The 26,639-nt window shown below is 49.2% G+C and overlaps 8 protein-coding genes across 8 annotated transcripts in view; 6 read left to right on the top strand and 2 right to left on the bottom strand.

The window, feature by feature from the left end:
- F4807DRAFT_448852 (mitochondrial peroxiredoxin PRX1) overlaps positions 1 to 1,367 on the top strand; it is a 2,026-nt gene extending 659 nt beyond the window's left edge. Inside the window, exons 2-3 of the mRNA XM_047999959.1 lie at positions 128 to 451; positions 522 to 1,367. Coding sequence (XP_047848651.1) covers positions 128 to 451; positions 522 to 861 — 664 coding nt within the window. The 3' untranslated portion in view covers positions 862 to 1,367. The remainder of the gene's footprint in view (positions 1 to 127; positions 452 to 521) is intronic.
- A 1,067-nt stretch (positions 1,368 to 2,434) lies between these two features.
- F4807DRAFT_374913 (uncharacterized protein) lies at positions 2,435 to 6,160 on the top strand. The gene has a single exon (XM_047995720.1). The coding sequence runs from the start codon at positions 2,590 to 2,592 to the stop codon at positions 5,770 to 5,772; it is 3,183 nt and encodes a 1,060-aa protein (XP_047848650.1). The 5' UTR covers positions 2,435 to 2,589; the 3' UTR covers positions 5,773 to 6,160.
- Positions 6,161 to 6,261: 101 nt separating this feature from the next.
- F4807DRAFT_374901 (Alpha/Beta hydrolase protein) lies at positions 6,262 to 8,048 on the top strand. The gene is made up of 2 exons (XM_047995719.1): positions 6,262 to 6,745; positions 6,886 to 8,048. Exons 1-2 carry the CDS (start codon positions 6,495 to 6,497, stop codon positions 7,826 to 7,828), a joined length of 1,194 nt encoding a protein of 397 aa, XP_047848649.1. The 5' UTR covers positions 6,262 to 6,494; the 3' UTR covers positions 7,829 to 8,048.
- A 289-nt stretch (positions 8,049 to 8,337) lies between these two features.
- Positions 8,338 to 11,254, top strand: F4807DRAFT_448846 (patatin-domain-containing protein). The gene has a single exon (XM_047999958.1). The coding sequence runs from the start codon at positions 8,734 to 8,736 to the stop codon at positions 11,125 to 11,127; it is 2,394 nt and encodes a 797-aa protein (XP_047848648.1). The 5' UTR covers positions 8,338 to 8,733; the 3' UTR covers positions 11,128 to 11,254.
- A 49-nt stretch (positions 11,255 to 11,303) lies between these two features.
- F4807DRAFT_374570 (fungal-specific transcription factor domain-containing protein) lies at positions 11,304 to 14,184 on the bottom strand. The gene is made up of 4 exons (XM_047995717.1): positions 13,688 to 14,184; positions 12,563 to 13,590; positions 11,946 to 12,480; positions 11,304 to 11,884 (listed from the first exon to the last, which is right to left on the bottom strand). Exons 1-4 carry the CDS (start codon positions 13,844 to 13,846, stop codon positions 11,435 to 11,437), a joined length of 2,172 nt encoding a protein of 723 aa, XP_047848647.1. The 5' UTR covers positions 13,847 to 14,184; the 3' UTR covers positions 11,304 to 11,434.
- Positions 14,185 to 14,842: 658 nt separating this feature from the next.
- On the top strand, positions 14,843 to 18,032 carry F4807DRAFT_374087 (putative MFS sugar transporter). Its single transcript, XM_047995715.1, has 13 exons — positions 14,843 to 15,015; positions 15,170 to 15,291; positions 15,348 to 15,539; positions 15,691 to 15,854; positions 15,971 to 16,113; positions 16,179 to 16,300; positions 16,355 to 16,390; positions 16,444 to 16,716; positions 16,784 to 16,818; positions 16,896 to 16,947; positions 16,996 to 17,141; positions 17,199 to 17,232; positions 17,285 to 18,032. The coding sequence occupies exons 1-13, from the start codon at positions 14,942 to 14,944 to the stop codon at positions 17,353 to 17,355; spliced, it is 1,464 nt and encodes a 487-aa protein (XP_047848646.1). The 5' UTR covers positions 14,843 to 14,941; the 3' UTR covers positions 17,356 to 18,032.
- A 3,974-nt stretch (positions 18,033 to 22,006) lies between these two features.
- Positions 22,007 to 23,285, top strand: F4807DRAFT_448822 (peptidase A4 family-domain-containing protein). The gene is made up of 3 exons (XM_047999957.1): positions 22,007 to 22,560; positions 22,679 to 22,729; positions 22,800 to 23,285. The coding sequence occupies exons 1-3, from the start codon at positions 22,123 to 22,125 to the stop codon at positions 23,115 to 23,117; spliced, it is 807 nt and encodes a 268-aa protein (XP_047848645.1). The 5' UTR covers positions 22,007 to 22,122; the 3' UTR covers positions 23,118 to 23,285.
- Positions 23,286 to 23,502: 217 nt separating this feature from the next.
- F4807DRAFT_448810 (cytochrome P450) lies at positions 23,503 to 25,992 on the bottom strand. The gene is made up of 9 exons (XM_047999956.1): positions 25,531 to 25,992; positions 25,418 to 25,455; positions 25,107 to 25,361; positions 24,406 to 25,028; positions 24,239 to 24,353; positions 24,124 to 24,174; positions 24,050 to 24,075; positions 23,925 to 23,995; positions 23,503 to 23,873 (listed from the first exon to the last, which is right to left on the bottom strand). The coding sequence occupies exons 1-9, from the start codon at positions 25,788 to 25,790 to the stop codon at positions 23,801 to 23,803; spliced, it is 1,512 nt and encodes a 503-aa protein (XP_047848644.1). The 5' UTR covers positions 25,791 to 25,992; the 3' UTR covers positions 23,503 to 23,800.
- Positions 25,993 to 26,639: the final 647 nt, after the last annotated feature.

The raw sequence follows: 26,639 nt of genomic DNA, 5'->3' as shown, positions 1-26,639 counted from the left end.
ATACCCCCCCCCCCCCCCCCCCCCCCCCCCCCCCCACCCCCCCCCCCCCCCCCCCCCCCCCCCCCCCCCCCCCCCCAATTCAAGCTCCGTGGCTTCGGTGTACATCTAGCTCATCTGCCAACCCTAGCCTCCGCCTTGGATCTATCGCTCCTAACTTCCAAGCCGAGACTACCAAAGGTCCCATCGACTTCCATGAATTCGTCGGCGACGGTTGGGTTGTTTTCTTCTCCCACCCGGAGGATTTCACCCCAGTCTGCACCACAGAGCTCGGTGCCTTTGCCAAACTCGAGCCAGAGTTCACCAAGCGAGGTGTCAAGCTGATCGGTCTATCCGCCAATACCCGCGGCAGTCACGAGAGTTGGATCAAGGATATCGATGAGGTTACAGGCGGTCACGTCGCCTTCCCTATCATCGCCGATAAAGATCGCAAGGTTGCCTATCTTTACGACATGTGAGTACCCAATCACGCGTCCTTGACTAGTCTAGAATTGAGTTTTAATAGAGACGTTCGTGACGTTTAGGATCGACTACCAAGATACTACCAACGTTGACGAGAAGGGAATTGCCTTCACGATTCGCTCTGTGTTTATCGTCGACCCGAAGAAAACCATCCGAACCATCCTGTCCTACCCAGCTTCCACTGGCCGAAACTCAGCCGAGGTCCTGCGCATCGTCGACTCCCTCCAGGCCGGAGACAAGCACAAGATCACCACGCCGATCAACTGGGTTCCCGGCGACGACGTCATCGTTCACCCCAGCGTCAAGAATGAACAGGCTAAGGAACTGTTCCCCGAATTTCGCTCCGTCAAGCCATATCTTAGGTTCACACCTCTACCTAAGGAGAAGGCCACTGTCTCGTAAAAATTTGGGTTGTGGCATGTGGGAGGTAGTTGCACAGCTCTAACCTAGCAGTATTATTAGTATATGAGATGCTTAGACGAGCTTGCCTAAGATGTCGTATCGTAGGGTATTTCCGATGGAAGAATGAACCCCTGGCTTGACGCTTCTCAAATTAGGTACAAATAATATAAAAAAAAATATCGAACGAAGAAAGGAAGAATTTTCCAACTTTTAACCTTCCTTCTTGTATCGCTTCAGCTTGGAATGTCCATTATTATTACCTCCCTATGTATATGCCAATGTACGATATAAAGTAAATTTTTCGGGTTTTGGTTCAAACATTAAACATCAAACATTAATTTATATATTTGTATAGGACGTTCGGAAGCACATACGTATTTTTTGTCTCCTAATTAGGTCTCCGATCTTGGAATAAATCTTGAAAAGCGATGAAAAGGAAGCACATTTTTAGAGCTTTTATATCTAGTCACCGTATATCCAGTGTGATGTTATAGACATGTGATCATACATGTATGTAAGGAGGTGAATTCATCAATGCTTCATAATCCCTGTAATAAACGTGGCTTGTGGGTTATTCGAGGCTGGGTCCCAAGGTACCTATTCACTTACGAATCAAAGATTTGGTAGGTAGAAATTTAATTCCAACGCCGTATATTATGTACTTATCCGCTAAGCAAGAATTTACCTGTTTGCTGAGCCGATAGTTTCCTCGTAGCGTGGGTATATCCAGGATCCGTCTCCGCACCTTTTTTTAGTGCTTTGCCCAATTATTGCATAAATCTCGCATGCGAAGCACAAAGGTACTAAGGCATCACAATACGCAGTAAGATCTAAATTTAATTCATCAATCAACGCACTACTTTGCCTTAATTCAATGTTTCTCCCCACCTAAGAATTGACATAACTCCTCAACCTCAAACTTGGCCTCCACCCCCTTTTCCCCCCTTACAATAGTACTATAATATCCAGCAGCCAGAATACGAACGTCCGTGCGATCAGATACAATCCGGGCTTCTCGAGTGCCTAGGTTACTCAGCGGTTTATACAAAGGAAATATAAATCGAGAAGGAAAAAAAGAAGTCACAGAAAGGCAGAGGTAGACTGTGCGAACGAAAGTGAGAACGCGCAAGACAGAGTGAAAAGGCGGCGGTAAAAGAAGACAGGGAAATACGCACACGCCGACGCGCCGACGGAGTATTTAAGATTGCCAATTACGACGTCGACCAAGAGGGCCTTTTTTGCCTACTAAAAACCGAGGTATGTCATCGAACCACCTTAATACTGTCGTCCATTCTTCCCGTATCCATAGTCCCATAGTCCCATACCGCCTCTACACTATGTACAGCAATTCTCCATGCTCGTCAAGCTTCTCGTGGAACACACACCCCCTGGTCTGGAGCCGCCTTGTGGCTTCTTAGTTAGCCTTGGCTCCGTCGTCAGCGTGTCTCCGTTTCAACCTTGGATCATCGGGCTGTCGGGGGCAAGAAAAAAGGTCCCCTGCTTTCTCTCAACCCTGACGCAGTATTTCCGCTTCTAATATTACCTCTCCGGCCCTGCTCCCCCGGCCGCCCTAGCATCGCAACAGAGTAGTACTCACCCAGGTTCCTGGCACCCTATCTGCCTATCCGCCTATCTGCTTCTGAGGCTCATCCTCCTTACCCTTTCAGCTCCTTTCTTCAGCCTCACAAATTTGCCGTGGATCTATGGTCAAGAGGGAGGTGGTCAAACATGTCTGCATCTAATTCTAGTCTAACTCCCAATCAACTAGACCGCCAAAATAGTCCGCAACCGATCGACGCCGTGCACGAGAGTGAATCCGACGACCAAGACCGTCGGTTAACCTCCTCGAAGTCGCCCTCCGATCTCCTCTCCGACGTTTATCGAGGTCTCAGGAAAGCGATCCCTACCCGGGAAGAGTCTCGTAGGTTTGCAAGAGCACCATCGAGACTGGCCTTCAAGACGTCCACCACCAGCTCCGCAGCCTCAGAGGTCAATTCTGCACCCCTTCTACCGAGGCCGGTACCCCCGCAACATGCTAGAAATCTGAGTTTGCAGAACAGTCTCGAGAAACCACTTCCAGCGCCACCGCCCCCTTCATTATCTCCCTCGAGTCCTGTAACTCCTTCGGCATCGTCCAGCCGGTTGCAAGACAGCCTGACTGCTCTACTCGATAACGACACCGCCAACGAGGCAAACGTGGACAATCAGACGAGCACTATGGATTCGAACACGTTGATGGCTTCGAACCAGATGTACAGCGGCGGAAATGACATGAGCAGCAGCCAGAGTAGCATAGCTAGCTCCTCGAGGGCTGACGGTGGGGACGTGCAGAAGGATAACCTAACACCCCGGAGCAATGGTCCGCTCTCGGCTGGTCCCTCTCCTCCGGTTGCGTCAACCAGCAGGACCCCAGCTCTCGGTACAGCTGTTGGCACTCCTGCGACTTCAGGCTCTTCTGCTCACCTGTCCGGGCTGATGTGCAATGTTCATCGTACTACTGGTCAAGAGCCTCACCCTCTGGTGGGCGCCACGACCACGGTCTTAGGGGATAAGTTATATGTCTTCGGTGGGCGGATATTATCTCGAAGTAGGCCGGCTCCCCTCACTTCGGATCTTTACGAGCTGGACCTCATCAGGAGACATTGGAGCAAGCTTGAAACCACGGGAGATATTCCTCCGCCCCGCTACTTTCACTCTATGTGTGCTCTGGGGGATACCAAGATGGTCTGCTACGGAGGCATGTCGCCAACTGCTACCCAGCCTACTTCCGCTTCCCCGGACCAGCAACCCGAAGTGACAGTAATGTCTGATATATATATTTACGATGTTCCAAGCAAGAGGTGGACTTATGTCCCTTCTCAAGATGCTCCGCAGGGCCGATATGCCCATTGTGCCTGTATCCTGTCATCTTCTGCGACGTTTTCGTCTCACAAGGCGCCCTTGTCTGCCCTCCAGCACAATCCGTCTACCGGAAATCCGAACGAAGGCCGGATCGGCATTAGCATAGACGGTGCCGGCGGTGCTGAGATGGTGGTGGTTGGTGGCCAAGATGGAGCCAATCATTATATCGAGCAGATTAGTGTTTTTAACCTCCGCAGTTTGAAATGGACCTCGACGCAATCGCTTGGGAAATCCTGCGGTGCATATCGGAGTGTAGTCGCTCCTCTGCCGCCAAGCGTGACTGCAAAAATCGGCAAGGCGAATATCGGTAGCTCTCGTCAAGAGAGCGCAATCAGCCAAGAGGCTAAAGAACCGGGCTCGTCGATGCTCATCTACTCGAATTACAACTTTCTCGATGTAAAGCTGGAGCTCCAAATTCGGGGCTCGGATGGCTCGCTTGCTGAAAAGCCGATGGCAGGGACTTATTCTCCTCCCGGACTGCGGTTCCCGAACGGCGGTGTTATCGACACCTATTTTGTTGTTAGTGGCACGTATCTCACCAGTTCGAAGCAGGAATATGCTCTATGGGCTTTAGATCTTCGGAATCTGACCTGGGTGCGCATCGACACCGGCGGCAGCGTCTTCAGCCAAGGTAGCTGGAACAGAGGTGTCTTGTGGAATAGGCGGAATATATTCGTAATTCTCGGCAATCGTAAGCGGAGCTTGGTAGATGATTATAATCATCGTCGAATCAACTTCTCCAACGTCTGTATGGTTGAGCTAGAAGCCTTTGGTTTCTATGATAATCCGCGTAGGACGTCGCCACTGTCAGGCTTTATATCTTCCAGTAGTCCCTTTACGGCTCCCGGTTTGAGCATAGCCAGGAAGGCTGGGTGGACTGGTGGGGGCAGATCGCATATGCGCGCCGCCGAAGAACTAGGGGAGAAAGCCTTAGCGTTGCGGGAGCTAGCAGATATGGATATACTATGCTTCCACGGAGAGCGCATACCTATCAACTCCCGAATAGTCGCACGGCGGTGGGGACCGTACTTTGTGCAGCTGCTCCGTGAAGGTGCGGCCACACAGGATGGTAGCGACTCGGCAACCTTGAGAACGGGCATGTCCGGACAGGCAGGCGCTCGTATGTCTACTATAACGATCACGCAATCGAACAGGAGCGCCGGTGACAGCGGTTTATCCATGGCTACCACATTGAATAACGCGTCGTCCGCTGGATCTCTTAAGCCACCCAGCACGGCGGGTACCTCTACATCCGGTGGTAGTGGACCAGCGGATATCACCGCGATAAATTCAGCGCCAACGCCCGCGTCGCTGCCGCCCAATTCTCGACCTAGGTGTTTATATCTCCCCCATACATGCCCAACGGTCCAGGCTCTCCTCCATTTCCTCTACACGTCAGCACTACCTCCTCCGTCGTCTCCCCTCTGTACACCGCAAATCCTCTGCTCACTATTGCAGATTGCACGACCATACAAGATAGATGGTCTGTTAGAGGCCGTAGTAGAACGTCTTCACGCACGCCTTGATTCGCGCAACGCGGCAGCCGTGTTCAACGCCACAGCCATGGCAGCGGGTGGAGGTCGCGGGATTGATGGCAGCATGAACCCCAACTTTTATATGGCTGAATCATCCAGGGCTGGCGGCTCTATCGCTCCTTTCCACGGCCGATCAATGTCAGTATCTCAGTCTAGTACCGACGAAGCAAGTGGCGCTTTAGAAGGTCTCCGGATCAATACCAGCGTATCGGGGGCGAGACCAGAACCGGAAGAACTCAGCGCTACGACGAGTGTATCAGGTAGCGAGTGGAGTAGTGAGCTCGGCGGCAGCGAGCGTGGCGCAGTTAGGGAGGTATGGAACGGAGAGCTGAGTAGCGTCATCGGCCTGCAGAAGCGAGGATTAAGAGGTTTAATGGAAGGACGGCGGATGAGGGCGACCGTTGATCGCGAGCGCGATGGAGGGCGGTCAGAGAGACTCGGCTCGAGGGTCGGATTGGGGATTGCGGGATCTTAGAGGCATCAGCTGGACGATAATAGATCACTGGATGGGAACACCATTTGTTCATACATAAGCAATATTCGGGGGCGAGACATAGTACCATTGGCTGGATAGGCGTTGGTTCTGGTAAGGCGCACGGATGATGCATGTGTAGAGAGTCCTCGATTACCTGGCGAGTGATATAGTTGAGATATAGTTGAGATACCAACTGATGCTTTCGCTATCTACCTATATATATGGACAATATATTGGATCAATTCAATAGAGAGTCAGCTTAAACCACTAGGTAGTCTGCCAGTTTCAATACTTGTATAATCAACGTACTTGACATCATGGAGATATTAATATGTGTTAGGTACATAAGGTACTTATGTAACCATGTACCTGCAGGTTTCATCCTCTACCCATGCCTCTATACCATATGTAGTTAGCCTCTTAATGAGCCTGATGGGCCAAAGTTCAAGATGACACCACGTCCTAGCTTATCAACACCAAGCATGTGAAGTATGATGTATTCAACCCTCCCCACCACCCTTTCTCCATCCTTATCCCCAATCCCCCATATTATAGACGAGGCTCTATCCAAAGAGCGAGACGAACATGTTACCGACTTATCTCGTACATAGTTAAGCGGAATGTCGTTCTCAAGGGCTGTATTTTAATTTTGCTGACTCTTTTTATCCACGACCCGTCGAGCCTAACATGATGAATTTTCTTGCATCCGAGTTAATTGAAGAATGCTTCCACGCCCCAGCTTGAGCTTCACGCTCCCTAGCTTGCACGACAACACCAAGCTCGACTGCCGAATTTATCATCCCGCATGCTTGAATGGACCTCTCGGGCCTTCCGATACGTCATGGCGCCAACACGCCGCTGTCGTTGCGCATCCCTACGCGCCGTTGGGAGGATCTTACGAAGACCCGGTTGTGCATCTTGTCGCCAACACACTGCTTAATCTTGGCTTCGTAGTTGCGACCTTCAATTTCAGGTTCGTGCCGTATCTTGTTAAGAAGAAGAGGAAGAGGAGGAGGAGGAGAGACAAAAGAGGAGGGAGGGGAGGGGAGAGGGAGAAGGCATTTACGCGCAAGATTAGAATCATATTACTAACATTTCAACTAAAAATTATAGAGGCGCGTCATCTTCTTGCGGTCGCACTTCGTGGACATCGAAACCTGAACGCGCCGATTACATGTCCGTTACCGGTTTCCTCGTTCACTACGTGCATTACTTGCGCCCTCCTCGGCATAACCCTAACCCAACCCTACTGCTCGCCGGATACTCGTACGGTGCCTTGGTGACGATACAGCTTCCCCCTCTCGACTCCTTCCTGTCCGACTTCGCCTCGCCGGCCACTCATACCGCACTAGCAGACATCAGGCTGCGAGCACAACACCTCGCGGAACAACAAAATATCATGATCACTACTCCCTCTTCGCCGAGGAAGTCTTTAGGCTTACGTGTCGGTGGTGACGAGGACACGACACCGCCAAAGACTCGTGAAAGACCAAGGTTTTCTTCTCCTGATCGGGAAGAGAGGATCCGAAAAGGCGTCAAGGAAATATTATCACGGCATAGGCTAATCCATCGAAAACATGATCATAGTTCTGTTGGGCGGTCTGGAAGAGCGAATCACGACGAGACATTCCTAGAGAGCGTGGACAACCTAATTCGATTTCGCTGTGCTTTCCTATTAATTTCACCTCCGTTAGGTATCATTACCAATCTAGCGACTATGTCCTTCTCAAGTCCGTTTGCGAGCTGGTCGAAGAGGAAGAGAGGGGTGTCTCCGTCGTCGGCTGGCAACCACGGGGGAAACCTGGAAGGTGAAGAGGCCGAAGCTGAGATGAAACTCGTAAGGAATCCAACTCTAGTCGTGTTCGGAGATCAAGACGGTTTCCTGGCCGTAAAGAAAATGCGCGACTGGATCGCACAGCTAGGTAGTGCCGAAGGCTCGCAGTTCTGCCACGTAGAAGTTTCAGGGGCCGGACATTTCTGGGTAGAAGAAGGCGTTGCACATGAGCTTCGAGATTCTGTCTTCTCTTTTGCAACTAGACTGATAGAAATTTCATAGTGAGAGATTCAAGACACTGAAGCTAGCCACCATCCCCACCATCCAACCTTCCAGTTTTTGACATATTAGTTGTGCCTGATGAAAGTTATTATGTATCTCTGGCGACGCTATCCTATTCATGTTTTTACTCTACCTAGTTTGTAGTGTAGGATGTCGACATGAGGTATGCTAGGTACCTATGTATGTATAGCGTGCAGTGCCGTGGCTACAGTTTTACGATAGGCCCACGGTAAATGTCTGTATAGTCTAATAATTAGAATATATGTGGCTAGTGGGTATGTACATAGGTAGTATGTAGTTACCTCCAATGTTGATGCGCATGCATATCTGTGTACCTACCCCTTCCCCATATCTGCTACCCCTCATGTAACCCCACACCGAGATGGAATCCCTGTCTTCTGACCCACCTGATCTCATTGCTTATTGCTCACATGGCTGGTTAGTACATAGGGATCCTGGCATTGTTTCCGCATTTCTGACGTTTATCTTCGTTTTAAACCTTTTTTTGTCTTCACTTCCTATATGAAAATTAGAAAGGGCTGTCGCGCCTTCTAGACACCTATCTGCGTACCAAGGTGGACATCTACATGTATTCCATACTTTACACCTAATATTTTACACTTTGCTATTATCTTTACTTCCCTACGTTCACCTTCCTGCATTTTCTAGATATCTAATATCTAATATCCATCTAGTTGTAGATAGTAAATTCGTTGGTCGTCATTTACAATATCCCCCCTTATGCACTACACCTTATCCAAACTTCGATTCTCGCTTCAGGAGTCGATCAAGAGCCGACCACTACCACGAACACATGCACGCATACGTAGATTGAGCTAGGATGCGAAGTCCGCCTAGAAGCACGTTGAAGCGACAGCACCTCCTTCTCCTCTCGAGCTTACACCATGTCGCATACCGTAGACATCCTTCCATCTATCCCCTCGCTCCGACCCTCCACCCCTAAGAATCTGCATAAAGGCAAACGGCAATCGGATTGTCCATCCTCCAACGCAGATCCTGTCTGTAAGGTCTTAGACGGTCTGCTCTACCTTCGCGACGGTCTCACGTCCGTAGAGAGAACACGCAGAAGACAGCTCGAGGAGCGCAAACAAATCCTGTCCGCACGATTGCAGAGTGCCGAATCCTATAAAGAATGGGACGCAGTAGCACACGAGCTAGACATCCTAGAGGGTAACGAAGAGTGGAAGTTGGATAGATCGTCCGGCGACTATAATCCCGATCTCCTAGAAAAGCGCTTAAAGGAATTGGACGATGCCCGCGCTTATTGCGATATACGAGCTATGATGCATCTAATCAGAACAGCACTTTCGCGCGATCTAGCCGGCATGGGCAATATCGACCTCTATCGCCATTCTTACTGCGGTACCAAGAAGTTGATCGAGCGGTACGTGGATTCTACCTTGCAAACCATTGCGGCCCTGGTTGAACAGAGCGCGCATCGCCTCCCGGATGATTTGGGTCCCAAGGACTTGTTAGACGCCGTGCTTTACGCTCGCCAGAGCTTCGGCCGGAGCGCCCTCCTACTCAGCGGCGGAGGCACGTTTGGCATGACTCACATCGGGGTCTTGAAAGCTATGTTTGAAGCAAGGCTGTTGCCACGTATAATCTCGGGAGCCTCTGCTGGTTCTATCGTCTGCTCTGTCGTCTGCTCGAGGACTGACGACGAGATCCCTCAATTATTAAAAGAATTTCCACACGGTGATTTAGCCGTGTTCGAGGAGGAAGGTAACGAGGACGGTCTCTCAGGTCACCTACGAAGACTGCTCACGGAGGGTAACTGGTCCGATATCAAGCACTTGACACGTGTGATGCGCGACTTGCTCGGCGATATCACATTTCAAGAAGCATATTATCGTACTCGGAGGATATGCAACATTTGTGTCTCCTCGGCTTCCATATACGAGCTACCCCGGCTGCTCAACTACGTCACGGCACCTAACGTTATGATATGGTCTGCTGTCGCGGCGTCGTGCTCTGTTCCGCTCGTTTTCAGTGCCGCACCCCTGCTAGTCAAGAACCCCTTGACAGGTGAGCACAGCACGTGGAATCCTACTCCGCAGATGTGGATCGACGGATCTGTCGACAACGACCTCCCAATGACGAGACTGGCTGAAATGTTCAACGTCAATCACTTCATCGTCTCGCAGGTTAATCCCCACGTCGTTCCCTTCCTTGCCAAAGACGACGTAACGTGCCCGCCCTCCGGCGCACGCCACGAAACAATCTACAAGGAAGAGTCGGATTGGCTACACACAATCACCACCCTGGCCAAGAGCGAAGCATTACATCGGATGCAGTTCATGACCGAGATTGGCGTTTTTCCAACTTTAGTCAGCAAGCTACGGTCGATCCTGAGCCAGAAGTATTCTGGCGACATCAATATCCTTCCGGCCATGGGCTTTTGGGATTTGCCGAAGGTGCTAAAGAATCCGACAACCGAGTTCATGGTGCGTTCATGCTTATTAGGCGAGCGAGCAACCTGGCCTAAATTATCTCGTATGCGTGACCGTTGTGCTGTCGAACTCGCTCTCGACCGCGCTGTTCATGCATTGCGAGCCCGTGTCGTATTTAGCAAGAGTCAAGTCGACCTACGAAGGATGGCAACCGGTTCTTTAGCGAGAACGAATGGAGAAAGCCATGAAGCATTAGCACCCAATTTAACCCAGGCGTGGCATCTTTCGTCTAAGGACAAATTGAAATATCGCCATCGACGGTCTAGTGGAAGCAATCTTCTAAACTCGCTTCATCATAGCCTTGCCAATGAAAATCCGTGTAAGGTGGCAGACGAAGATACGGATGAGGAGGAACGTCTCGAGATGACCACGCGCCACACTCGCGCAAAACCGAAGATCAAGATCAAGAGATTCCCAAAAGGCCACATATTACAGACAGGACCCAGGACCAGTCCCATCTTGTCTTCCACCACGGAGCCTGACTCTTTTGATTTCTCTCAGCCCGCAACACCTTCTGGTGTCAAGAATGCAAAAGAGCTTCTCCCCAAAAGATCCACACTTTGGACGACATTTACCATACCTGTCGATGATAGTGCTGGAGGTCACACTACCGAGACGGCTTCGATGACTTCCCCGCAGCAAGCTCCTCACCAAGATGCGGAGATCGAAACCAGCGACATACACACTTCAGACGCCGACGAAGAAAGCCATACAGATGAGGAGACAACGCCAACGGTCTTCAAGCTATCAAACTCGCATAGGAAATTCACTGGTGACGAGATCAAAAGAAATTCGTCGACTAGCAGCAACAGCAAGCATCATTAAATGATACCGCCTCGAGCAAACCCGGATCTATAGAATAAATATGGGTTTTTAATAATAACTTAAATACAAATTTGAAACTTCAGTCTACCCTTCAGAATCAGTGGCTTGAGTTGATGACAAGCAGAGTAGTATATACGGAATAATGACAGGTAGGAATCATAGTCCAAGACAAGTGGGAGCATTGCGAGACGTAGATTTTGCCATGTAATAGTGATCGGGTGTGTGGATTTACTTCTTATTAGTGCACTAACAGCTCATAATATGGATAACTAAGGTTAATTCTACTGCGAGTCCCTATCTCCCTTGTTCAGAATTCGTCGTCCGCTCCTAAGGGTCGACCAGACACGCCATACATATCTTCCGACCCAGTAAATCCCATCCACGGATTAAAGATGAGTCCTGCGTCTTCCTGCCTGGCGTCCAAGGACAAACCAGCCGGTGGAACTTGGCTGTTCCCCGGTCCTGCCGTTCCCCACGGATGATTTCTAGGGACGGCAGATACGTGAGCAGTCTGCATGCCGCCAGAAGGTGGCGGTATCTCGGTTGCTTGAGTAGGACCGGCAATCTCATTGCTATCGTCGACGAAGTCTGACTGTAGCAGCAGGCTCTGAACTGAGAGACGCTGGCGAGAGGTCGCGTACTGTGAAACCTTTGTGGAGGATCGAGCTGATGGCGGGTCCGGCTCCGAGAATGCTTCCTGGGTCTGTAAGGCGAGACGGACTGAGTAGCTTGTTATCAGCCGTTCCAGGTCCTTTCGCTGCGAAGGCTTAGCATTCCCCCAAGATAGCTTCACCAGGCCGGGAGATTTGACAACTTACTAATGGCTGCGTCGAGGCAGAGTATGGAAAAAATCTCGTGATCAAATTATGCGACAGTTTGGCCTTGCCTACAGCCATATCCAAGTTAGAAGCCGCCCCTAGGATACGAGAACCAAACATGACTAATCGAGCACTCTCGAAGGCGCAAACAGCAGCATCACGTTCTAGAAGACATTCACCATCTCCATGATTTAAGAAGTCGGAAACTATTCGAATGATGCTCTCAGCATGTTCGAGACACTTCAGTTGCATTTTCGTTCGGTCTCGCGGGTGGAGAGCGAGAAGCACCGGCGAGGGAGCTGCCTCACTATAACCGTCTAGCCCGAGGCGATACATGTCGCAATGACACTGATGCCACGACATGTGCAACATTATGAGCTGCGCTTGCCACTTAGACGATGTTAGGTTGGGCACCGAATATTGGTCGTTTGGTCTGAGGGCCGCCTTGAGCCATCCCAGCTCCTCTTCGAACCGCCGGATGCTTTCCCCAATCGTTGAAGACAACTCATCGCCCAGCCCAACCTTGCGATTAAATCTATGCGACGTTTTCGTAAGCTTCGGTGCGAAAAGTAAGGGGGTTGAGGACAGAGATAAGAGGAGGAGAAGGAACAGCATACCTCATAACAGCCCGGCGAACGGATGTCAGCCGCAAGGACATGCCTCGTAAGCCGACGACGGTGGTATCACCGGATGATCTGGGGTCGTGTCGCAGCACGCCGGTATGTACGTGCCGGCCTGCTTCGAAGTGATCCTCGTCACAAGGCAGTTGGAGGTGTATGGTCTCCTCCGGGCATAGTTCGAATTCCCTGAGTCCCACGCAGAAGAAGTCATCGAGCAAGTAGAGAGCCCAGAACAGTCTTCGGCGCGCTTCTTGCGCAACATCAGAGAGCTCCGGACGTTCATAATTTAAACGAAGGGCTAAGGCCGTTCGTGCAGCTAACGCAGCTAGCATAAATGCTGTTGGAAATTCGCCGCTCTCGATCCTGTAACGGATGACGAGAAGAAGGGCTTGTAAATTGAAGATGGATGGTCGCCCCATCTGTTGTAGTATCGACTGCTCGGCCTGTTGAGCCCATAGATCGTGACATAGCGAGGTGCGGTGGAGCTGCAGCGCCGTGACGGCGCAGATAGCCAGCTTCAGAGTCTCGTTTATTGTCTGGCTTCTACACCTCTGGAGGACTGTTGGTTTGTGAAGAAAGGCAAACGACGGGAGGGGATAAAGATGTCGAAAGTAGGCCTCCATCAGATCCAACGCCGCATTATGATCGAGCGCAGGCCCTTCTGTTGGACCCACCATCTCGACTCCTTGGGCAGGGGAAGCATCTCCGGCGCGTTGCTGGGTAGCTTGGTCGTCGGCCCCGGATATTTCAGCGAGGCTATTTCCACTGGCGATAGAGCCGTGCTTCTTGGTCCTAGGATAGACGCATGCCCGGTTCCTTCTGACACAACTGGAACAACTCGGCAACTCGCCAAGACAGCGGGTCTTTTTAGAATGGCACGGGATGCAAGCCTGCATGCGGCGACGCCTCTCGGGTAGTTTCACGACATATTGGCCTGGCGATTTGCCAGGTGACTGCTGAAAGGAGCACTCAAACCCCAGCCGATCACAGTTCTGGCAGATATTTGGCCGGCCATCGCAACGCACCTAGAGACGACGAGTATATGCGTGAGTTACATGTCTACTACTAGAGGTTTGGATGGCTTTACGTCGTCTTCTCAGCATTGAGGAAGCCTTCACTTACTTTTCTTATCCTACATTGAGAGCAGATTGCTCGCTTTTTCAACGGATGCGGTGTAGATATAGGTGAAGATACTGCCCCAGGCTTGGCCTGCGAGCTCTGCGGCTCATGGAGGTCTCTAGAAACCTGCAGAGGTCGCAGAGGACGCAGAGCCTCGGTCATTGGTGGCAATAATCATACCCCCCACTCATGGGTCACAACCAACACGCCGTCAGCTAGGACGGGATGAATTCCTAACAGTGATCAAGTCTTCTGGTGTTCGAATATCGTCTGAGGACTAGGGGATGGGAAAGGTTGAACATAAGCGCCCAATCATAAAATGAACAGACCGACAAGACCGAGAGCCGTAAGCAAGACGCAATGCATTCCACTCAAGTGTAACCACACGATGGCACTAGTCAGGGCTGGTCAGGGCTGGTCAGAGCTGGCCGGGAGAGAACTCTGCCTAATTAAATAGATCATGAACGTCGGTCGGGGGGTCCTTGTGGGGGAATAGAGGGCCATGTCTGTGGGGTATCCAATGAAAAGGAGTTAATGATCTGCTAATTGTCCGCCATTTACAACATTTCTACCGGATTTCACTCGACCCAATCCTTCGGGACGCTTATTGAACAGTGAACACCCTGGACTCTTGGAGCTCTCTCCTCTTTCGTCGTATCCTCCGTCGGCCCTTGATCAACCACACGAGCTGACACTTGTGAATTAGTATTTTGCAGGATCGTGCCACCAACATCCTGCCTCATGCCAAAATAATCTACCTGCTTAGGGCACGCAATTGGCCTAGGGCGCAGGGGTTTGGAAGCTCGCAATTCCTAGCGCAGATGACACAATACTGAAGTTCAATGAATCCCTACGACAGCAACGTCTGTACATACACTGCCTTCGCTTACACACATCCGTATTTCGTACCTACCTAGGCACAGACCCCTTGCTATGTAGGTACTCTCGCTAACCAGCGCCGGCCACGATCGCTTGGTGCTTGTCGACTCTAAGAAACCCACTCGTTCAAAATGGTGCGTATAGCGCCAATATAGATAGGTAGTATATATCTCAGTCATCCTACAGACGACAGTAACCCGGTTGTGCCGCCGGTTCTCTCATCATCGTTCAGCTTATATCAACGCTTTGACAAGGCTCGTCTACAACGAGCTCGTGAAAGATTGAGACACATCGCTTTCGAAAGCATCGGCATACATAAGTTTCCTTAGGCTTAGAAAAGATACCGTAGTCTTTCGCGCACCGATATAAATTCAAGCCATGGGTGAAAAACTAGGCTTGTTCAGAGCGTGGTATTTAGTTGCCCTTTGCTGTATTGGCAGCTTCTTATTCGCGTAAGTTGTCTCTTAGTTGCCCAGTCCTATGTAATTTTAACAAGATTACTCCACGCACACTTACATACGGCCGTCCATCGTGCCGTGATCCTCTCACGGCTCTGTTTTACTCGTCCTCGAATTTCAATCGATGTTTCTCACTCGGAGTCCGTAGTTACGATACTGGCGTGGTCGGTGGCGTCCTTACACTGCCATCATTCCAGAATGACTTTCGCATTACCACGGCAAATCAAGCTAGTGTAAGCTCTAATGCGACGAGTCTTCTACAGGCCGGGGGTATGTTAAGATCTAGTCATGAACAAAGCTTAAGTGTTAATAATTGGGTGACCAAGCCTTCTTCTCATGCTTCTTCGTCTGGCCTTTCACTGCCCGATTCGGACGTCGTTGGTCTATCGCAGTAGCTTCGCTCATCTTCAACATTGGAGCCATCATCCAGGTCATCAATACACACTCGCTGGCGGCTTTCTACGTCGCTCGCGTTATATCCGGGGTGGGAGTAGGAATGGCCACAGTCATCATTCCAAGTGAGTAATTAGCATGGAGCCGACGGTCGCCTCATAGTCTGCTACGAGGCTTATGCTCTTCTCGAAAGGCTCCAGTCCCTAGAAAGCAATCCAAACTTTCGGTGAACCGCCAGCGCACCTTGGGGGTGCGAGTACTGACTTCACTCTACAGTGTATAGCGCGGAGATGGCGCCAAAGCAGATTAGGGGTCAGCTGGGAAGCATGTTTCAGTTCTTCTTTACGCTGGGAGTTATGACCTCTTACTGGGTCGACTATGGTGTATCACAACATCTAGGCTCAAAGACGCAGCAGTGGCAGATTCCTATTGGTCTCCAGGTCAGTAATCTATCTACCGCCACATTACATCGGCCGGATTAATGTTCCTCTCACCTCCTCCCGCTCCTAAAGAGTCACGTAAACGCACCACCGACTAATCCGGAAGGTGTTTCTAGCTCGTCCCTGGCGGCATACTGGGATTGGGAATGTTACTTACGAAAGAAAGCACCCGGTGGCTTGCAAGATCAGGCAGGAGGGAAGAGGCAATGCAGTCGCTCGTCTGGGTCCGCGGCGGAGATAGTGACAAAGTAAAAGAAGAGTATGGTGTTCTGCGCCGTCGATGATACCTCGCTTGTTAGCTTACGAGTTGACAACCATGGATAGGTTTGCAGAAATCGTAGCGGGCATCGAGGAAGAAGAACGCGTTACCGAGGGCCTTACATTGAAAGAATACCTCCTCCCGGCGAATCGCTTCCGCTTCGTCATCGTCATCACCCTGCAGATAGGTATGACCAAACTCACCTAGTTCATTAATTTGAAAGACGCTAATACGAGACAAGGCGTACAACTGACTGGCAACACCAGCTTGGCGTACTGTATGTTTGCTCTCGAAATTTCTAACATTTTTCGGTAGAACTGATTTCCGCAGATGCTCCCCAGATATTCAAAGCGGTTGGTGCTGGCGACCAGAGCCTCCTGATCAGCGGGTTTTTCGGTGTTGTCAAAGTCGTCTCGTGTCTATTCTTCCTGCTATTCCTCGTCGAAAAGATCGGTCGCCGTGGTTCACTTATCGGAGGAGCGTTCCTTATGGGTGCTTACATGCTCATCATAGCTTGTTTAACAGCCACTCATCCTCCGGTTGCCTCTCAAACCCTAACTAGTACCGGCGCTGCGGCAGTAGCCATGGTCTACCTCGAAGCAAGTCAGTGCCCATCGTTAAATGTCCAGTAACAAGATTTGCCTGATTTTAACATTTCATGATGGAACAGTGAGCTATAACATATCATGGGGACCAGTACCTTGGGTAAGCAACGTCCTGTTTTGTGTTGGTTTTTTTTTTTTTTTTTTTTTTTTTCAGAGGTATTTAACGCTCCATTTCAGCTGTACATGAGTGAAATATTTCCCTCCAGGATACGCGAAGCGGGCGTCGCAGGTGATACCCCCTTTTCCCCATAAGGTACTCATCGTTGACATTTTTTAGTCGGGACGGCCACTCAATGGCTATTCAATTTTGTATTCTCCCAGGTTACTCCGCATGCGATAAACAATATTGGCTGGAGAACCTTTTTGATGTTCTGCATATTTAACTGGGCTCTGGTTGTATATGCGTGGCTTGTTATTAAGGAGGTAAGACACTCTAGACGAATCAGTTCATAATAGTTAACATACTAACAATATGTGAAGACCAAGGGAAAATCTCTAGAAGAAATGGAAGCTGGTAAATGTACACCTTAGCATTGTCATGTCAAGCTTGCTAATCCTGATTACAGTTTTCGGCTCAAGTGATACCTCTATCGACGCGGAGAAAACCCACGAGCATGTACGAGACGGCACGGTTTAGGTAATGAGCGATAGCAGTACCTTGCTTGGGGAAACATGTTGGTACAAGAGGATTTAGCGTGAGGTACTAGAGTAAATGCGATTATCTAGATATAGCCCTACACGCCGCACACTCCTAGGAGAGGGTGAGAAGGGGTCAATTCCCCTTGTTCCGACGTCGAATACCAACCAACCTCCAGGTGATAGGTGCCCATTCATCACACCTCAATTATGCTTACAAGACGAGGTTATGAGACGACATCCCGACCATTTTCAACTATGCTGCACACGGGTCGGCATCATGTGTACGAATTGTTCATCAATCGATGTTCATCTTCGCCAACGAGGTGATACCGAACTATGGTTCATGTTTTTATCGGTTACCGCTTACTACTTCACCCACTACCTAAACAGCCACCAAGAGCCTTAGATGATACTTGCTATAATATCACACGCTAGTTTCATAAGTTCCGTAGGGCGGGTTCCCAATTAATTGATGTCCAACTCACTTGAAGGAACACAAGGTATGCGGGCATGCGATTAGCGTGTCTGGTTAATGGTATTTAACGTTGTCGTAAAGACATTTGCTATGATAACGGGCTCTCTAAGTCAAATATATGCCTCAGTATCATAAAGCCCCCAAATGTTCCTAGCATCTTCACTATCATTGAACGGTAGCAACATCACACCAAGCTTCAACTTGTCGACTACGTAGGCTCTCAATAAAAAAGACTTGCGGCTGTTTGAACCTATCTTCACACAGGTTGATCTATTCACACGTCAAATATCTCAGGCCTGTCAAGACACTAAGCCGACCAACATGTTTGCTCAGCTAAGACGCTTCACATTACACATTATTAGCCCCTATTAACCTTCGGCTTCCCTTAGATACCCAAACGAACACGTAATATCGCTTCGTCTCCGACGGGATAGTTACTAGGAAATATTTCCAGGACATGGGACTGCAATGCCTTCTCTTAACTCAACTTAGAATGACCAAGCTGTTCCACCTTCTTCGGAACATTTGGGGACGAAGAGAACCATATAGATGAGTAATGAAGAGCATGTAACATCAAAAGTTCTCTTTTGTCCCTTCCGGCTTTTCTAAGGAGCGAAAACTTCCTAATAGAGCCAAAAGAGTATTTACTCCCAATACATACTTAGAATTCCTAATTAGAACTCCTTCCTAAAAGAGGTTCCCGCGTAGCCGAAGACCAAGCTTGCTAGACAAGACCTGTATTCTCTAGTCGCAAATGGACTCAATACTGTTGGGTCGGAAGATGCCATGTAAAGTGCTTTTCGTAGTAGGTTGGTAGTTACCTCTGCTTTTCTTCATTGTGAAGTTCAACAATTTTAGAATAAAAACAAAACAAATATGTTCAATCCCATAGGTGGCGATACTTCTACTACTACCATAGAAGACCCGTTCTTATATTTGCCGCGTACTCTAGAATACCATATGAAGCTAGATCACGAGATTCGAACAGTATTCAGCATAAGTTCAAGATCCGAAATGGTCCCAAACTGGCTACCTGTCGGTCAATCATCTTCGGGTCTGTAATTGTTCAACAAAGCTTTGCGCATCTCTCTCTACCAGCGTCTGGTATACCATGGCAAGAGCAATCTTAGGTGGATGAAGAGCCGTTCATTATACATGGCCATGTCATTCATATCTCGTGCGACGCTAGTTGGAATTGGTATTTATTCTATTCTACATAACGAGAGGTTTTTTGAACCTCGTTGTTTTTATGGCGGAGTGCTGGTTGTCAACGTATTACGAAGAACAGACGAAAATCATGCATGACGCGTTCATTCTATTTCGAGCAGGGCCACGTATCTGCGTAGGAAATCCACGACATCTTAGAGACAAGCCTCATCTTAGCGAACATATTCTGACATTTTGATTTCGAAAAAGCCGCGAGTGGACTCGGGGATCTTGGCGCCAGGGGGCAGCGGTGGTATATTTAGAAGAGACCCGGCGAGCGAGTTTCAGCTTTTATGGGATGACCTCTTCGATTCATGACAGACGTAATCTATTGTTCAATTCAAGGATGGATAATTCGCAATAGTTTATGTCTCATTCAGTGGTAGACATACATACTTCGCTTGGGACCATTTACGGTTAAGCAGTATATACTCTGTTGGTCGAGGCAGCCAGTTGCCCAGTCAGGCAGGTAGATTGATCAAAGATGATCTAGGCCCCATACAAACGCGTCAACTGTATCAAGGATGATTAATGTCCGTCGGGGGATATCTAACAACTACTTATTCATATTCGCCGACAGTAGTGCACTCCCTCGTACGAGAAGAAAAACCCCTTTCTTTAGGCATAAGACCTCATAAGTACTTCTTCCACGAAAGCTTTTCTAGTATAACGACACCAGCAGGAGTGTTTCTCCGTTCTATACCTAGCTAGGTATACAACGCATACAAGGAATTAATATGTGGTTTTAAACTGATTATCTCGGAATTTCTATTTCCATAGAGGCGGTCTTATATGGATCGAATAGCAGAGTATGCAGGTAGGTAGGTAGGTCGGTGACTTACCTAGGTAGACGGAAGACTTTGGCACGTGAATATGTCGGCTTTTGGATATGATCAAACCCCTTGTTATCGTAAATTATCCATCGTTATCATTCTTCGTGCTCTAGACTATTTCTCAAGACTAGCGTCAATTAGGAGGGTAATCAGGTTTTTAATTTTTTCTTCTTCTTTTATTTTTATTTTTATTTGTAATTTTCTTCCCCAGAACGAAAGGGGTCAATATCCGGGGCGCTTGACCAAGTTATTTTGTATCTCGGACCATCTAAGAAAGGGGCTGAAACTCTTCACTAGCGGTTTGTATGTTGAGCATGACGTTAGTTAAATCGCAGGAAGATAAAAACACGGCTTGAGTGAAGTTATTAAAAACCCAAGTACGTACACAATAGACATCGTTTAGTTTAACTTCTTACCCAGCTTATAGGTGCTCGTGCATTTTAACGGCATAAGATGAGCCTCTTAACATAAAAAGATTTGAGCTAAGATCGGAATCAGATAATACACCAATAGTGCCGATTTGTGCCAGTTAAGATACATACCACCCCCCTGCCCCTTAGGTACAGTTGGGGAGGTGGCGTGACCCTGGCCCGTCGAGGCCAAGGAATATGACACCGGGATATGCCGTACCGTACGTCGCCCCCCTGCCTAAGCCATATACGCCATGGCACCTAGCACGTAAAGAGGTATGCATGCCGAGACGCAAACGTGGGGAACATTGTGGCAAAGAGATAACACTGGCTGATCAGGATCCCGGTAAATAAACAAGGCTGCGCGGGGTGCTGCGTACACACATACACACATGCACACATACACACATACCGGTAGTGTCCCTTTATTTATAAGCCCTGCTATGTGTTGGTGGAGTCGGTCCGAATATTAGGTCTGCCTGCATTCCGATCGAGTCGGGCTGGACGGATTATCTTTCCCAACTTCAACCAGGTCGACAACGATTCCAGTAGTTCTAGAAGGAGATCAAGATCCAGCCAGGCTAACATCAACTCCATTAACTAATATGCCTAGCGGAAGGAATGCAAATCACTTGCCTGTCGGGAAATAAATAATCTTCACTTGGCTCGGTCTAGGCGCTGTAAATCATGGCTTGACTGCTTGGCGGCTGAGCGGGTAAAGCTTGTTTCGACGTCGATATCAAGGTCCAACTAACCTCAGGGGCTTCTCGGCATCAGTGGCACTAGTAGTCTCGATATCTTCAGCGTCCTCTTTCGTTCTAATTCTGTTGTATTCTGCATTCGAGCCTCGCCAGATCCGGTTGGCCCAGATGTCTCTCTACCCCTTATCTCTCTCCCTCTTGTGCCATACTTCTCATACGATTAGACGATTGGACTAGGGAACCCTTGCTACCCTCCACATGCTCTTCTTTCCCTTATCACGAGTTATTTGACCACTTATTCCCTAATAACCTGTCCGCAGGTCATACTTCCCGTCACTACACCCACTCGCTGACTTACATGTCGATTTCATCTAGATGTCTGAGGAGCCGGCTGGGCAATGCTACCTTCCTCTATCGCCAAGGTTTGCGTATTTTACTCCGACCAATAATGATTGCGGCAACTGGCCTTGGCACGTTCCTGGGAGTTCGCCAGCGTAGCGTTTCGACCCGCAAACGACCTTCGTTCGGAGTACCATCGCTCATCCGGGCTAGCCTTGCGCGGCAGCATTGTGGCCGGGGTTTACTACGTACATGTTGACATGGCCATGTTGAAGATAAACAGCTTCCCAGCCTTATCTCCCCGTGAGGCCCGGTCAGGCGTTGTACGTATACGTTCCCAGCAGGAAAACGGAAGCCCAAATGCCCGCTAGGTTAAACTAGGCAGATGATGCATCTTTGCTGGCATGGCTTAGCCATCCCTTGGCAGCTGAGGCGGCCATCCTAAATATATCAGGAAGGTGTCTTTGCATCTCATGTCACGAAGACGTCTAGGACATATCACATTCGACAGATGTCGGCGTGATGATGCCTTAGAGGAAGCTCGCATCGACTTGTCACCGACGATTAGGTATTGATCCTGTTTACCGCGCTCTGACTCTCTCTTCGCTCTACGCGGACTTGTAAGGACTTTGCCAGGACTATTTAATTCCTCTTGATATCCCCTTCTTTTCGTCACTTCTCACCACAGGTCACGGAAACTTCAGTCACCCATCCCAAGCCACCAGTTTCTAGTTCCTCTCCCGATAGAACACCTACATCATCTTTGCTTTCTTGGCCAGTGTACCCATTACCAGATTCAAGATGCAGATTCCTATCATCGCAAGTGCGCTCTTGTGCGCCAACATGGTGCTTGCCGCCCCCGGCACTGCCATGCGCCGCCAGCGAGCGGCCGACCGCATTGCTGAGAGAAGACTCGGACGATCTTCCAACACCATCCAGCGCGTTGACAGCGAGCTAGGAGTAACTACCAAGAATGGTACCTCTCACGTCGAGTACAGCTCCAACTGGGCCGGTGCTGTGCTTATTGGCAGCGGCTACAAGACCGTAACCGGCACCTTCGTCGTCCCCACGCCTAAGGCACCTTCGGGCGGTAGCAGCTCAACGACGTATTCCGCGTCCGCTTGGGTCGGTATCGACGGTGATACTTGCGAGACTGCCATCTTGCAGACTGGTGTAGACTTCACTGTTCAGGGGTCCTCGGTGTCGTACGATGCCTGGTACGAGTGGTACCCTGACTATGTGAGTGATAGTTCCGACCTTCAGAACTCCCATCAGGGCCTTTCAACATCTTTTCCCGGGAAACAGCCTATACGATCAGCTCACACATCAAAGCGTTGATGCTAACCCGACAATATAGGCTTACGATTTCTCTGGCATTCCCATTTCGGCTGGTGACACTATCACCGTGGTACGTATAGGACTTCTATCAATACCTACCGTCTCCTCCTACCTCGATGCCGGTGCTAACAACCCCATAGACCGTAACTGCCAGCAGCAAGTCCGCCGGAACGGCCGTCGTCGAGAACGTGACGACTGGCAAATCTGTCACTCACAGCTTCTCGGGAGAGTCCGACGCACTCTGCCAGACCAACGCCGAATGGATTGTCGAGGACTTTGAAAGTGGCGGCAGCCTTGTCAGCTTTGCGGACTTCGGATCTATCGAATTCACTGGCGCATCTGTTAACGGTGGCACCGGAACTAGTGGTGCAACTATCATCGATATCGAGCAGAGCGGGAAGGTCTTGACGGACTGCTCAGCTTCCGGATCCACCGTCAGCTGCTCATACTCTGGTTAGGTTCGGGTTCCCGATAGTCAGACTTGGCAGCGTAACCTTCGAAGATGCGTGACAATTTATAATTCGGGGGTGGCAGGACTGGTTACCAATTATGACCTATTAACTTAGCTTAGGATTAAATATTCCAAGATACTTAATTCAGGAAGGTTTCGTCCTCTAGAAGCATGTCTTGACAATAGCTACGGCGCGATGTGCAAGTAAAATACCTTGATAGTTGGCTTCCAATACTCTACTTCCTCGGTATATAACTTAGACGCAGTCGGTCCAGATGAATTATAATAGACCAGTTAACTCGCTTAGCTAAGGCCAAATAATATATCGAATTTGGCACCTGCCTGTCTGTTAGGAATTATGAATATTGGTCACATTAAAACTGCGAGTCGGATAAGATACCAATTCCGTGATAATTGCTACCTAATTTTCTTACTGAGGTAGGAAACGTCTTCCAGCTTAAGACGACACGTCCATAGATAATAATATGCATACTTTATAAATACCAGAACATTCACAATTTGAAATATCTCAGATAATTTTCCTTGCGCCCTGAATACCCGCCAGCAACCGACAGCGTCCGCCCCCTTCCCCCCGCACAATGACGAGATCCTCTCTTACACCGATGAATATGTTCCCATCCCATGCTGATTTCTCGTTTGCAGCCTTGTGGCCATTATGGCGGGTGCCACCTAGCTGAGAACTTTCTGGTCAAGTTCTCTCGGTGAGATATGAACCTGCAAGCCACTGAGAAACACCAGAGTACTATGGAAAACATGAGCTGTACGAACCTTAGAGATAGGAAAAACGACTTACCCGCAATCTTCCGTCAATTCTGCTTTATCAGCTAGCCTCATGTTGAAGTGCATCACAAGGGTGGGAACAAGCTAAGGATACATAAGCTACCAAGCGATACATTTGATTTTGATGCTGTCACATACCTTGCTGATTTCCAACCAAGTGATGTCTAGGTACATATTAGTTTCAAGATCAGGGAAAATCTAGGTACACTTACTTCTACCAATGCATGTTCGAGAACCGCCTCCAAATGCAAAGAAAAACCGCTCTAAAATCAGTAGTCAGTGGCTATTTCCGCAGTGACATTGGAGCGGATAGTCAAGAGGTCGTACTGAAGTTGCTCTCGTTCTTTTCGTCCAACCACCTCTCCGGGCAAAACTCTTCGGCATCTGTTCCCCAGATTTCTGGTGTTCGATGAATAACCCAAGCGCTAGTCCCAACCACCGTCTACTCAATCAGTATACATGACAAAGGATACGTGCGAGGTAAGGGATCTTACGCCAGCCGGCACATAATGCCCGTCGATTGTCATGCCACCTGGAGGCACATCCCTGTCGAGAATATCGCCAGCCGCTGGGTATAGACGCATTGCCTCGTATAGCACGGCCTGGAGATATGGGCATGACTCTGCCTGTTTGAAAGTTATGGGAAGACTCAACTCTCCCTTCCGTCTCTTGCTCTCTAGCTCATCCATCAGACGTCTGTACTTTCCGGGATGCTTCAAAAGCAAGTAAACTATTGCTCTCAATGTTGTTGATGTCGTGTCAGACCCGGCAAAAACGTTGGTAGTCATCATGAAGGCGATATTCGTGTCGTTTAGCTCAGGCTTCGCCTTCTGTACCGAGAGGAGTTGGCTGACGATATCCTTGTAGTCCCCGTCCCTATCCGTGCGCGCCTGGACTTCCTTGGTGGCAAACTCGAAAAAGTACGTATTGCGATCATTACTAGCTAACCAGTTTCCGATAATTGGCATGAGCGTTTGGTGCCATCTATATAGCCGAGGAGCATGTTTGACCCATCCGAGAGATCGCAATGCTCGTTGTAATCTAAGGAAAAGCCCGTTGTCTTCGCCGACCTCGACATACCCGAATGGTCGCGAAAAGCTTATAGCTCCAATGACATCTATAACGGAGTAGTCAGCACAAATGAAGTTCGAACTCCGTAACATTATGCTTGAGGTCGGGGTAAGTCGTTTCATACCGAAGGCAAATAATTGCATCCAATATCCCAAATCGATTGGTTCACCGTAAAACCCTTTCAACCGGGTTACTAGTGCGTTGATAACCGTGTCGACATGAGGTTCGAGATAAACCACAGAGTCCATAGAATAAGAGCGGGCCACTAGTTTACGCTGTTCCGAATGGATCTTCTCGTTTCTCTGGCCGGCAAGATCGAACGGTCGCGTGCCTTGGAGTACAGAGTATGATTGGGATTTATAGAACTTGTTCCCCGCTTCTACAGCAGTGGTTAACCTAGGGAGGTATGAGGGACGAGGAGTGAACCAGTCGTACTGTATATTTCTCGAAATGCCATGGGTTCCCCAACACTTCTGTTAGTAGTATAATAACACGTCAGTCAGCTCTACCTGGACCAGGTCGCCGTGCACGGGTCCAGATAAACTTACATTGTGTTCGGGCCAATACGGACCACGTTGCCGTACTTCTTATGTAGTTCAACGAGGTCACGGTGGACGTGCCCTCTCCTGGAGAGGTATGGATAATACAGTGAAGTGACCTTGGCGATGAATGGACCCGGGACTCGAGCTATGGGTGAAAAGAAGCATTCATAGAAAACATAGGCGCCTACGAATAGGACGAGGAGGCCAAGGAGGCCAGGGAGGCCAATGGGCCCACGAGCGCTCAAAAGTTGTCGTGCTGCTTCCATTCTTACTCTATTTGATCTGGGATATTTGGATGATTCAAGTAGGGAAACGGCTGGTATTTATATACCTTAAACCCCAAGGCAACTGCATCATCAAACAATTTCAACCTCGGCATGTACACATTATAGATCAACGTTGAACGACTCGATGAATGGATGGGTTCGGCATGGACACAGCATGGATATAAAGGGCATCCGAGTATTCAATCGCTGCATAAGTGAGCGTTGTGAATATATAAATCTTATCCTGATGAATAAGGAATGCATAACTTTTCAAGAGGTGCTCAAATTCCCGAAACCGGTACATAAAAGACTTATGGAAATATAGACCTAAAAATAGATGAGGGGGCATTTGGTTTAGTAAGTTTTCATTATTTGGATAATGAAGATGTTAGGACTTTATCCTAAGCTTATGAGCGGATATTGTGCATCTAAAGCAGTAGCCTTCTAACAAGATTCCTTACTAGAAATTTCTTAAAACCCGGCCCTAGATTTATGTGATTACTAAGTTTAAAATGTATAATTAGGACAAGGTAACGAGCTTTTCAAGGTGGTCCGGATGCGAGCAGTAGGTGGCCACAAACACTATATATTAAGTCTCTTTATATTAAGAGACTTACGAAAGGAAAGAAGAAATCTATCAAATAGGAGTCACACGGTCAATAGAGACGCTTTTGTTTGGGTCTCGAGGCGATCTTGGTGTCCGGCTTCAATGTCGAACCAGGCTCCATCCTGTAACGCGTATCCCTTGATTTGATCGTGGGGGGGGGGGGGGGGGGGGGGGGGGGGGGGGGGGGGGGGGGGGGGGGGGGGGGGGGGGGGGGGCCGGGGGGGGGGGGGGGGGCGGGGCGA

The sequence above is a fragment of the Annulohypoxylon truncatum genome (assembly GCF_022578515.1).
Source record: "Annulohypoxylon truncatum strain CBS 140777 unplaced genomic scaffold F4807scaffold_70, whole genome shotgun sequence".
NCBI classification, from domain to species: Eukaryota; Fungi; Ascomycota; class Sordariomycetes; order Xylariales; family Hypoxylaceae; genus Annulohypoxylon; species Annulohypoxylon truncatum.
The sequence above is the reverse complement of the archived record's forward strand: the minus strand, read 5'-3'. Positions and strand labels throughout refer to the sequence as shown.

Coding starts and splice junctions, on each gene's coding strand:
- F4807DRAFT_374913 (XM_047995720.1), top strand. CDS start 2,590: ATGTCTGCATCTAATTCTAGTCTAACTCCCAATCAACTAGACCGCCAA.
- F4807DRAFT_374901 (XM_047995719.1), top strand. CDS start 6,495: ATGCTTCCACGCCCCAGCTTGAGCTTCACGCTCCCTAGCTTGCACGAC. Junction 6,746..6,885: donor GTTGCGACCTTCAATTTCAG/GTTCGTGCCGTA, acceptor TAAAAATTATAG/AGGCGCGTCATCTTCTTGCG.
- F4807DRAFT_448846 (XM_047999958.1), top strand. CDS start 8,734: ATGTCGCATACCGTAGACATCCTTCCATCTATCCCCTCGCTCCGACCC.
- F4807DRAFT_374570 (XM_047995717.1), bottom strand. CDS start 13,846: ATGACCGAGGCTCTGCGTCCTCTGCGACCTCTGCAGGTTTCTAGAGAC. Junction 13,591..13,687: donor CTCAATGTAGGATAAGAAAA/GTAAGTGAAGGC, acceptor CGTCGTCTCTAG/GTGCGTTGCGATGGCCGGCC. Junction 11,885..11,945: donor CTGCCTCGACGCAGCCATTA/GTAAGTTGTCAA, acceptor AAGCCTTCGCAG/CGAAAGGACCTGGAACGGCT.
- F4807DRAFT_374087 (XM_047995715.1), top strand. CDS start 14,942: ATGGGTGAAAAACTAGGCTTGTTCAGAGCGTGGTATTTAGTTGCCCTT. Junction 15,016..15,169: donor ATTGGCAGCTTCTTATTCGC/GTAAGTTGTCTC, acceptor CGGAGTCCGTAG/TTACGATACTGGCGTGGTCG. Junction 16,114..16,178: donor AGTGACAAAGTAAAAGAAGA/GTATGGTGTTCT, acceptor AACCATGGATAG/GTTTGCAGAAATCGTAGCGG.
- F4807DRAFT_448822 (XM_047999957.1), top strand. CDS start 22,123: ATGCAGATTCCTATCATCGCAAGTGCGCTCTTGTGCGCCAACATGGTG. Junction 22,561..22,678: donor ACGAGTGGTACCCTGACTAT/GTGAGTGATAGT, acceptor CCGACAATATAG/GCTTACGATTTCTCTGGCAT. Junction 22,730..22,799: donor CTGGTGACACTATCACCGTG/GTACGTATAGGA, acceptor ACAACCCCATAG/ACCGTAACTGCCAGCAGCAA.
- F4807DRAFT_448810 (XM_047999956.1), bottom strand. CDS start 25,790: ATGGAAGCAGCACGACAACTTTTGAGCGCTCGTGGGCCCATTGGCCTC. Junction 24,076..24,123: donor TCGAACATGCATTGGTAGAA/GTAAGTGTACCT, acceptor ATATGTACCTAG/ACATCACTTGGTTGGAAATC. Junction 23,874..23,924: donor GAATTGACGGAAGATTGCGG/GTAAGTCGTTTT, acceptor TGTTTTCCATAG/TACTCTGGTGTTTCTCAGTG.